General features: G+C 35.7%; 1 protein-coding gene across 1 annotated transcript; it reads left to right on the top strand.

Moving 5' to 3' along the window:
- The first annotated feature begins 7005 nt into the window (after positions 1–7005).
- Positions 7006–9753, top strand: LOC115927945 (insulin-like growth factor-binding protein complex acid labile subunit). The gene is made up of 2 exons (XM_030994321.1): positions 7006–8166; positions 9112–9753. Exons 1-2 carry the CDS (start codon positions 7006–7008, stop codon positions 9751–9753), a joined length of 1803 nt encoding a protein of 600 aa, XP_030850181.1.
- Positions 9754–12456: the final 2703 nt, after the last annotated feature.

The following is a 12456-nucleotide window of genomic DNA, read 5'->3' as shown; positions in this document are numbered from 1 at the left end:
ACAAAATAAATAATTTAACATAATTATATTTTCTTTCAACCAAGTTATTGCGTCTGCATAAACCCAGGAGAGCGTAAAGGCATCGTCATGCGCTTAGTGATCATGATACTTTGCTGAATATAAATGTACAATCAATGTTCTTGTCTTTATCATGGGCGTATGATGATGAGATAAGTCATAAGTAATTATCACATAATTATGTATTTGTAACTTTGTATAATAACTTACAGCGTCAGTAGACAGACATAATATGTAGTGGAAAAATGAGTCATTAAAGGGATCCGGTAACTTTGTCTTGGATCCTTTAAAAAAATCCTTGATTTAGCTCATGCTGCAATGATAATTATAATTCTTTAGGTCAATGAGGAACCCCATGACTTTTACAAGCCGATCGCCTGTCTGATTATCAATAATAATATGATATTCTGTTGTTTATGTAGCGCTCAATACATCGATCCAACGATTTGCCTAAGCGCTTTACAGATATAGCTGAACAGATTCAAGCGCACACTTGCTCTGCCAACCACATGAACGTTCGCATCCTACCGGGTACCTTACACCAAGATATTTATGATTGAAAATCGAAATCAAACTTGGCGTTTGCCTAATACTACAGTCTATTGGGAAAAACGAGTATGGTGAAACCGGTCACTTAAAGGTTTTTACTTTTTGAGGCACTTTTTGATATTTTTGAAGCGCTTTTTTTTTGAGGGGGGGTGGGGGTTCATTATATAACACCATATCACCGACACTCAAGCGCGTACGCAGCGGAGGAAATTGTGCAAAAGGGTGACCAAAAAAAGTGACCTTACCCCCCCCCCCCCCCCCTTCACTGAACGAAATATCGATCGACGAAATTTTGAAATTTCCAGGCCCCCCCCCCTACCAAAAAAAATGTGCTCTTACCCCCCCCCCCCCCCCCCCCCCCCCACGACATCGTAATGAGAGTACGATTCGTTCCAACTAGGTCACGAAAGCGTCACGTGACCTCCCGATGGTATAAAACCTTCGAACGACGGAGGCCAACTGCTGATCGGAGATTAATGATGGTCAGAGCAGGGACGTCGGAGCGAATTCTAAAGTGGGGTACGGGACCAACAAAAAAGCGCACTTTCTTGAAAAAGGGTACCTACAAACGGAAATCTCAAAGACAATTTGTTAGACATTGGTGTATTCCCCTACATTGTGATTACATTAACTGGGATGCTTACAATATATGTTTCTCTTTAAACATCATACAAGATATTATTTAAGCAACATATAGTTTGCAGTTTGGTGTTTTAGTCTGAATATTTATATGTGGGCGAGGAAAATGTTAAAGATTTGTGAGGTTGCAGTGCGAAGAATTACATCTTATAATAAAAGAGAACAAATGCATGTTCGTGTCCTGTTAACTATTCAACAATAGAACTGCAGTCTACATACGTTTTAGGCAGAGGAGTCGTAAAGGCTTCCCAAGAAAAAAATAGGTTTAATCATTAATCATTAGTTTAATAATAATAATAATAGATTTATATAGCGCAGCTTTTATACAAAAAATATTCAGCTGCGCTGGTAAAGAGCTCCTTTTTACTAAATTCTACAAAATAAGATCACTCAGTTGAACAAATAAGTTTTTAAATTGGATTTAAAAACATTGAGAGATGGAGTGCTTCTTATTTCTATTGGCAAGCTATTCCATAAGTTGGGGGCGGCAATAGCAAAAGCACGGTCCCCAAGAGTTACTTTAGTTTTGCCATGGGGAATCTGAAACAGTAATTTATCTGTGGAACTGCGCAGGCTACGACTGTGTGATTGGACTTTGAGTTGAAGTAATTCTTTGATGTAATTAGGGGCTTGACCGCTCAATTATTTATAGACGATTAACAATATTTTGAATGAGATTCTTTGACGGACTGGCAACCAGTGGAGTTCTCTCAGAAGAGGTGCGGTTGAAGTGAATTCAGGGTTAGGTTAGGTTTAGGGTTAGGGTGTGGTGATATATCAGTTGTTATGATGTCCTGTTAATGTTTCATTTAGGGTTATATATATAGATGTCCTGTTAATACACCATGTAAATATTATACACACTGATGTTTTCACTTTAAAAAGTTGATGTTTGTAAAGGAAGTTTGAGTAGGTTTTGAGACAAAATCTTAACAAATATTGTCTAAGGAATGAAACCCGAGACATCTTGAAGGAGAGTTCAAAGTCTTAACAGTCAATAAACCTACATTAAAAAATGTTCATGTATTATGTAAAGGGGATTTCAAAAAATTGTATATATACAGGTTTAGAAATTATAAAAATTATTTGTTTTATTAATGATTGAATAAATTTTATACTCACTGATGTTTGCACATCAACAAAGTTGATCCTTGTAAGTTTGTATAGGAAGTTTGAGTAGGTTTTGAGACAAAATCTTAATATTACTCAAGTTTTTTAAGTTAAAAGTTCAAGCGATGAATTTTTGTTTAAAGTGGTGATATTTAGAGTATTCCAAAGAAGGTAACCCGAGAGATAGAGAGGCAGGCAGAGAGAGACACAGATAGAGAGAGAGAGGGGGAGAGATACAGAGAGAGAGAGAAGGAGAGAGGCGGAGACATACAGAGAGAGTGCATGTGGTGGATAAAGAAGGAAAGTCAATAAAAGACGATGTGACACACTCCCACATCTTCGCCCTCTCGAGGGCACTGTTTTCTCAGATTTTATCAAACTCGCCCCCCCCCCCCTCCTAATGAATCCAGTTCCCTATCAGTAGGTTCAACTTATAATACGCCATAACCAGAGGTAACCAGTGACACATGATTTGTATTGCTTCGAAATTCTTGAGCTTCCAGGGTCTCCACCCCTGGACCCCGCACTACGCTCTACTTGATCGTTAATACTTTAGCCCACCATATACATGATTAAAGTTTCAAAGATTCCTGGTGCCATAAGTAGTATTAACACAAGGATATCAATAAATTGATGATGACTATTCATAATTAACAGTTAATAATTCAATTATTTATACCCTTACCACGTCTTTCAATTTTTGAGTCATGTAAAAAAATTGGTTTGTCCCGATAAATATATTTCAAGAGAATGTGACATATCAAAGCTTACACCAAATAATTCAACAAAGGCCCTAATTTAACCAGTCCATCTTTCATTCTAATTGAGTTACAAAAATCAAATCAAATTCACAGGGGTGTAAATAATTCAGTTTTTAATTGTATGTTGCTTGCTTAGTGAAGGTGACTGAGCCCTCTATCTTCTTCAAACTAATGATTTTGACCTAATTAGAATGAATTTATAATCTTCAGGACACTTTACTTTTAGCGTAGCATAACTGTGCACTAATTATTTAAAAGAGAGGCAGGAATGAAACTGTTCACGAATTACAGACTACTTTGTGGTATTATATCTGTACTGATAAAAAGTATATTTTTAGCTAAATTGTGTATCGTGATCAAAAGTCTAATACTTGTTTTCAATATTGGTATCTATTTTTGGCTCTTGTTTTGTTTCATTATGTATTGTAACAGTTTACTATATATTAAATTGTTTATTGGTGAATGTTATTCTAATGATATTATGTAGTACAATGCTCTCTTGCAAAACTCTTTTGTGTACTGAGATGGCTACTCTGTGCAAAGAACTTAGGGAATATCACCGTTAGATTCATTAAAATCCGAGCTGTTAACAAAATGTTCTTGAATGGTGAATCACAAGTTTCTGTGAAATCAATACAGTGATGTTTTAACACGCATGAAGACCAAATTGGTATAATGCATTTAAAGGGATCCGGTAACTTTGTCTCAGATTCTGAAAACATATTCTGGATTAAGCTCATGATGTAATGATAATTATAAACCTTTAGGTCAGTCAGGAACCCCGTGACTTTTACAAGCCGATCGCCTGTCTGATTATCAAGATATTTATGATTGGAATTACAAATTTTGAAAACCGTTCGCCTGACGGTTTTCATAACACTACAGTCTATTGGGGAAAACGAGTATGGTAAAACCGGTCACTCAAAGATTTTTACTTTTTTGAGGCACTTCTTGATCATTTTGAAGCGCAATTTTTGTAGGGCTTCAATATTACATCATATCACAGACACTGATAACACGTAGGGCTGTGTATCTCAGATTTAACATTGTTAAACGATCCCTTTAATACTCAACGTACTATTATTACTTTTATTGTAAAGAACACAGAATAAACGAATAAACAAATAAATAAACAAAAACAAATGAAAATGATAGTTATGAACAAGCCTAAAGCTTGTTGTTTAAAAGACAAAAATGTAAGTTTGAACAATAAGTGTAATTAACACTGTAGTTTTCCTAGTCGCTTTAGTGTTACTTTTTATACATTTAAATTTAGAAAACTAATACTTTCGTTTACGTTTCCGTACCTCACTGCTTGAAATGTTTCTATGGAATGAGTGCACATTTTTTTCCGGTGACAGGATGGATTTGCTATAAATATTTCCAGAATACAATACTTCTCTACTTACACATTTTCTCAAGTTCAGCATCAAACCAGGATTTTTTTGTTTCTGTTTCATTTTTACTTCTCTAAAAGGAAAACAATCATTATACGTTTTCATAGAATATTCCATAAATGCATCAAATGCACTATTTACACAATCATGGTTAAAGATCTTATCCCAATCTGTCATTAGAAGTCTTTCACAGAACCTATAAATATTTGAGTAATTTATAGTACGCCTGTATATTGCACTAAAATCGTCATCAAAATGAATTTTTGGTTGACAAAAGATAAATAAATGGTCACTCCACAGTGAGGAGTATCCCAGCATTAACGATATTTTCAGGTCTGTGTGTTAAAATATTGTCTATAAGGCTGACAGATTGTGTAGTTATTCTAGTGGGTTATTTAATCATAGGTGCGTCAGATATGAATTTAAAAGATCAACAAATCTATCAACATTATTGCACATTGTAACCTTTGATGAATCTATATTAACATCTCCAACTAAAAAGCTTTCTTTCCCTTCTTTTGTTACCTGATGTAATGATAATTCTAGGGCATTTAGAAAATCAGGAATTGATTAAGCGGGTGGTTTATATTACATTGCAAGAAAATTGCAGAAAATAGTTTAAAGCAGTCCTCTTGACTTTCTCGAGTTGCAGGTCCTTTTGAGCCCTTTTTGAACAACTTCAGGGCCCATGTAGTCTTATGTTGGTCTGTATTGTGTATAGTTGGTTTTCTGGACTAAACGAACATTTTTAACCAAAATATTTGTTCTGAAATGTATAAAAACACCGGCGGTGGGGCCCCCATGAGACATAATAATTGGGCACTTTGGGCACCGATTTTCAAAAATCAGTCGGTGGTATCGTTTTAAAGGTAAAGACCAGTATTGGCAACGCCCCAATTTCAAAAAATGAAATGGAAGCTCTCATTACCAATCATGTGAAAGAATATGTTTTGACTAATACATGATGATAAAAAATTTGCCGGGAAACCGCCTACTAATTCATATATTTGGTAAACTTATTTCTCTCATGGTCTGGTGAGAGAGATAGGGTAGTCCCATATACATCTTTCTGTGTATAGTGCTTGTAACTTTACGAAGAATGGGCCAAATTTCTTATCATTTTGATGATTCCAGAACCTTGCAGATGCTAGATGCTAGATGATCAACCTTTTCTGATCGATTCCACAACGTTTCTTTCACAATGCAATCGCATGACCATTACTGGTCTTTACCTTTAAGCATTACATTTTACTACGGAATACGCAATAAAATTAAGGTGAACACCAATTCTCCGTTGGAGCCCTCTGTGTACTAAATTATAGTCCAGACATTCAATTTCCTATTCACGCTATTTCTTCACTTCGGCATGCTGTCACCTCATTCTTCAATAAAATTGATTAGATTACGAAAATGGCCAATAAAATACGTTATTTATCTCGATTTGGAGACATACATACACACACACACACACTCACACAAATAAATGTACATTTCTATGCATCTTCAAAGTGACACACATAAATAATGGTTCTCATCGATCTCCTTTTAAGAAATAAATGGTAATAAAATGTCTAGTTTGTTTGTTTATTTGTTTTTTGTTTTTTGTTTTTTTACCTGGCTGCTAAGAGAATGTATATCGAATCCTTTATCTAAATGAAATTGATTAATAATTCAGTTTTCTTAAGCGGATACACCAATGAAACAGGAAGCCAGAAAAATGGATTTATTAAAAAATAACAAAAACAGGAAGTAATACAGATTTGTTATGCGTACATGCAATATTAGTTGCGGATCTAAGCATCCTATGTTTGTATGTATTTATTTTCATTACAACAGTTAGGAAATTATCAGTCATTTTTCTCATAAACACTTTAGAAAGCAGATATGAGCTTGGTTCTCTCCGTATACAACATAATATTGTAATTGATACAAAGGCACTAGGGGACTAGCGCAGCCTGATAAGAGTTACAGTAAGCTCCTCATCGATGTGCATATGGACATCTTTCATTTGTTGATTGCGTTATTGTTTAATAGGCAAAGGTGGAGAATCTTCCATTTCTGTTAATCATTATTAACTCCCTTTCTCAGACTGCATAATTATATAGTTGGTAAGACCAAACAAAGAAGGGAGGTATCTACACAGCTTTTGCTCATTGTGAATCTTTTCTGTATTCTGAGAACTTTTTTATGATTGCTTCTACACTGTGGACAAGGAATCACCTCAGTACATCGGACGTGTCTTGAACTCTTTTCACATCCTCGACTCAAACAACTTTTTATATTGTTCTGGTCGACATCGTAGCCCAACTCGTTATAAAACATCGTCATGTACACGTATGTACATCTCCTGCAGTATTGGCTATAAGTACTATAACCATGAATTTTGAGAAAGATTTCGTGAACTCTTGATATATCCTTAATAGTACTGTTGACAAGAATAAAGTCAATTCTCAACCGACGGATTTAACCTTTGCATTAGGTAGCTCGTTACTGGAAGCTTCGTCTTCAATCTTACCAACTAGGAAATCACCATGTTGGTGTCTCCTGTTATTCGTGGAACAGTCTCGAGGATGCCTGTCTTCCTGTGGATTGTGGGTGCACTGTCTTTGGTTACTGGATCACTACCTTTTGAGGATGTTCCAAGACAATTGGGATTTGTCTCACCTGGGCCCCATGGATGCCGCCTTAAATTTTCTGACCTTGGAACCAACGCAACCTGTACTAGCCTGGATCTCAGATATGTTCCTCAAGATCTTCCAATGAACACCATAATGCTTGATCTCTCATACAACAAGATTACAACGCTCTACAATGAATCTTTCGTCTATCTCATAGACATAATCTCGCTCTGGGTAATAGAAAATCGTCTCCGACGGCTGGAGGAAGGAGTATTCCAGCCCTTGATTCATCTAAAAGAATTATCACTGCTAAGAAATCGGTTAGTTTCTCTTCCCTCGGGCTTGTTCAGCTCAAACCATCGTCTCTCAAAACTCATCCTCGCTGGAAACCAATTTGGTTTAATTCCAAGTAGCTCGTTACCATTATTAAACAATATGACTTTTCTTGATTTAGTTTCCAATAAAATTTCCACCATCAGTCCCCATGATTTTAGTCCTTTGGAGAATTGCTCGTTGACTAGACTCTCTCTGAGGGCGAATGCTTTACATGATCTGCCATCCAGAGTATTTTCATATTTGAGGAAAATTGACACATTGTCTCTTAACAAAAATGTCTTTTCTGAACTTCACATTTCTTCCCTTTTAGGAAATACTAATATTCAAAGGCTTTACTTGAAAAGCTGTAAAATAAATGGTATAGTTCCACTTAACCGCTCTTCTGTAACCTTGGATGGCCTGCCTACAATCATTAATTTAAGCTTGGTAGGAAACAGGATAAATTCCATAGTAGACTTCACATTTTGGGGTTTAAATCGTACAAATGTTCTTGAACTTCAGGCAAACCGCATTGCTCTGATATCAAATAAACCTTTTTGTGGATTGGACCAGCTGATAGAGTTAGATCTATCTCATAATAAGTTAGCTTCCTTAAGCTCCGGTATATTTTCCTGTAACAAAATGTTACAGAGAATAAAACTTGCTGGGAACAACATTGCTAGTTTTTCAACTGATATACTATCTGGTCTGCCTTTTTTAACCCACTTAAGCCTTTCACAAAATAGCATCGGTGACGTTGTGAGCAATCATTCTCTGATAATTCCTTCCCTGGAATATCTGGATCTTTCTTTCAATAAATTCAAATTGATCGAAAAGTTTTTCCTTTGGGGTATGACAAATCTCAAAATACTGAACGTGTCCCATAATGAAATTAAAAATGCTTACTCTTCCTATACCTTCGCAAAGTTGGAATATCTGAAAGAGCTTCATCTCACAAATGAACAGTACCAAGGCATAAGTACAGTATTTAGATCCATGGGTCGTCTTTCTAAATTGGATTTATCATTTTCAAAATTGCGGTTTATATCCCAAAGTCCATTCAAAAACACTTCGTCTCTTGTGACACTGGTTATGCGTGAAAACGAATTAAAGAGTACAGATTTGCTTAGTATGTCTAATAAATCACTTTTTGTTGGACTGAAATCATTGGACAAGCTAGACTTAAGAGGGAATCATCTAGATACCTTACAATCAGGTACTTTCAACCCTCTTGTGAAACTCCGAAGATTGTATTTGTCTATGTGTTCTATCAAGGCATTGAATCCGAGAATCTTTAGCAGTCTCGCTTACCTATCAAGCCTGTATCTTGACCAAAATGAAATCACGAAGATACCTGAGGATCTGCTTCAGAGGCAGCATCGCCTTACTGTCCTAGACATAAGCAACAATAATCTTGACTTGATTCCTAGGACACTGTTTAACAAAACTCCGTTTCTGCACAGCCTTTATATTGATGGAAACAAAATTTCCACAATTAAACCTAAGACCATGTTTCCAAGAAACAGTACACTGTTACTTGATGCGTCTCGAAACCCCTTTTCCTGCACATGTGACCTTAGTTGGTTTGTGCAGTGGATCCGTTCTAGCAAAGTTGATATCATTCATCCTGAAGACACACTTTGTTCACCCACTTCAATCGAAAAAGAAATACATTCACCTATCCTGTCATTCCATCCCGAGCAGTACTGTGGCATCAACATTCTGGCTGTCACATGTGCACCCTTTGCAGTTGTTCTGCTTGCAGTGATATGCTTCATGGCTTACTGGAATAGATGGTGGTTCAACTACAAGATCTTCCTCCTAAAGCTAGCAATCTGTGGTTACGAGGAAATCAATCATGACTTTGATGCTCAAGAATATGAGTACCAGCTTAATCTTATGTACATTGAAGATGACGAGGGGTGGGTGGACGAGATCATGAAGCCGGTCCTGCAGGAGAGGTTTCCACATCTGCAAAAAGTGGTTTGGGGCGACAACAACCTCAACATCTCGATGTTCTACATCAACGCTCTTCATTATGCAACAGACAACAGCTTCAAGACTGTCCTGTTGCTTAGTTACAACTCGGTGGATGATGCCTGGTTCCTGACAAAGCTGCGCATAGCCCTAGAGCATCTTAACGACACCAGGCTGGACAAGGTCATACTGATTTTCCTTGAGGACATCAAGGATGATGACCTTCCGTACCTGGTACGGTTGTTCCTGAGTAAGAACAAACCTTACATGCTTTGGACCGAGGATGAAGATGGCCAGAAACTTTTCTGGGCCCAATTTGAAAAAAGCATGAGGACAAACAGGGCATTCAATAATGTTATTCCTATTTAGTTTCAATTCAAAAGGCAACAGCTCTTAAACAGATTTGATCTTATATATATATATATATATATATATATATATATAAGAACATAACAAAAATAATTATATGATATTGTTGTAGTTTGAAAATAGAGTATAGTATGTGACCGATAAATATTGTAATATTCTTCTATATCACTAAACATGCTGAAATGATCATTTGCCTGTACAAGTTAGAAATACATGTCCAGTATTTCCAGAACACAATTGTGAAAATCACTTAAACACGTAACATTGAGTGAGGGTTCTAGGACAATCACAGACTGGGTACACAACTGACCAATTACCAGCGGGACAATTTACCCCCAAGAACAATTACCCCCGGAAAATTACCCCCTCCCCCCCCCCCCCCCCGAGGTCAACCTCCCCCCCCCCCCCCCTTCAGGAAAATTACCCCCTGTAAATTACCCACCGAAGACAGTTACCCCACCCCCTGATATCATCCCCTTAGACGATCACGTCCCTCCATCCCCGAGAACAATTACCCCCCGAAAAGGAATTCTTCTAATTATTAAAACTAACTCATTATAAGGGTGGACTTCCCCTTTAAAGAACAAAGGGGTAATATTCGGGCGGGATGATAATTGTCCTCGGATTAATTGTCCTTGGATGTTCTGGGAGAGGGGGGGTAATTGTTCAATGGGGTATTTTTCCGGAGGTTATTGTCCTGGGGTAGTTGTCCTTGGGGGTAATTTTCCGGGAGGTAATTTTCCGGGGGGTTATTGTCATTGGGTGGTAGTTTTCTGGGGGTAATTTATAGGGGTTGATTGTCCAAGGGGTAATTGTCCTGATACATTGAGTTATAATTATGTTGATCATAGGCAAATACAAATCTAACAGAATAATGTACTTGAAGACTTCATTTCTAACCATCAGCCAGAAATTTGAAGAAAGTTTGACAACTTATTTGTCATCATTTATAACGTATCGCTAGAAAAAGGACAATGAACTGTTTAATTTTGTGTACATAATATTGTATTTGATCTTTCTATGGCCTACCTGTTACCAAGTATTTTTGAACTAAGAATATTATAAACATTTGCAACTATGGTTTTCCTTCATTTTGAATGACCACGGTTGTTTTATTGGCTATTGAATGAATGCAAACAATTTATGAAAACATGTAAAGGTTTTAGATATATGGTATTATAAGTATTTAAAGGTTTTTGAGGCAGGAAAATCAAAACACATTTACAAAATCTTGCCGAAGTATTAAGCGCGTGTATATGCACTGAAAACAATTAGGCCTATTGATTCAATGACTGTGCGCGTGAACAGATAGTTTAGTTTAGCTGAGTTTACTTTACTTTAATCTACTTTTCTTTGTATTGGTTTACTTTAGTTTAGTTTACTTTACTTTAGATTACTTTACTATAGTTCAAGTTAGTTTACTTTGGATTACTTTAGGTTACTTTATTTTACTTTACTTTATTTTAGTTTAGCTTAGTTTAATTTAGTTTTATTTAGTTTAGCGATTAAAAAAAGTACAATTGCCATAACAATGATTCTCTCGCTGTTTCCATACAATAATAAGAATGTCAAATAATCATGTATTGATATAGAACCACAGATGAGAATGATAAATCACATGTATATACATATATAAAACCAATAAAAATTTAACATGATTATATTTTCTTCCAAGCAAGTAGTTGCATCTGCATGAAGCCAGAAGAGAGTTAACGCATCATCATTGCACTTAGTACTACTAATACCCTAATTATTACTCTCAGCCGGCTATAGAGTTAGACAGGACAAATGCCGATGATCATGATATTTTGCTGAATATGCATGTACAATCAATGTTCTTGTCTTTATCATGGGCGTATAATGATGAGATAAGTCATAAGTAATTTCCATATATATATATATTTGTACATTTGTATATATACCTTACAGCGTCATTAGACGGACATAATATGTGGTAAAAAAAATGAGTCATTAAGTAGACATGGTGATTGGCAGGAGATTTTCGTGTCCTGTGAACTAATTGCACAATAGAACTACTTCCCTCTAGCTCTATGTACGTTTTAGGCAGAGGAAACTTAAAGGCTTCCCGCAAAAAATACGTTTAATCATTAATCATTAGTTTAATTAGTTATATTGTTTTGAATTTAAGGTTAGGATTAGGGTCGGGGTGATATACCAGTTTTTATGATGTCCTGTTAATGTTTCATTTAGAGTTATATATAGATATCCTGATAATACACCATGTAGGGTTATATATATATGTGTATATATATATATATATATATATATATATATATGTATATATTATACACACTGATGATTTCACATTAAACAATTTGATGTTTGTAAAGGAAGTTCGAGTAGGTTTTGAGACAAAATCTGAACAAGCATTGTCTAAGGAATGAAACCCGAGACATCTTGAATGAGAGTCCAAACTCTTAACAGTCAATATACCTACATTTAAAACATTAACATGTATTATGTAAAGGGGACTTCAATTTGATAAAAATTGTATATATACAGATTTAGAAATTATAAAAATGATTTGTGTTATTAATGATTGATTAAATGTTATACTCACTGATGTTTGCACATCAAAAAAGTTGATTTTTGTAAGTTTATATAGGAAGTTTGCGTAGGTTTTGAGACAAAATCTTAATATTACACAAGTTTTTTAAGTTAAAAGTTCAAGCGATGAATTTT

The sequence above is a fragment of the Strongylocentrotus purpuratus genome, unplaced genomic scaffold (genome assembly GCF_000002235.5).
Source record: "Strongylocentrotus purpuratus isolate Spur 01 unplaced genomic scaffold, Spur_5.0 spur5_scaffold_21, whole genome shotgun sequence".
NCBI lineage: Eukaryota > Metazoa > Echinodermata > Echinoidea > Camarodonta > Strongylocentrotidae > Strongylocentrotus > Strongylocentrotus purpuratus.
Note: the sequence above shows the minus strand (reverse complement) of the source record. Positions and strands in the feature narration are given on the sequence as shown.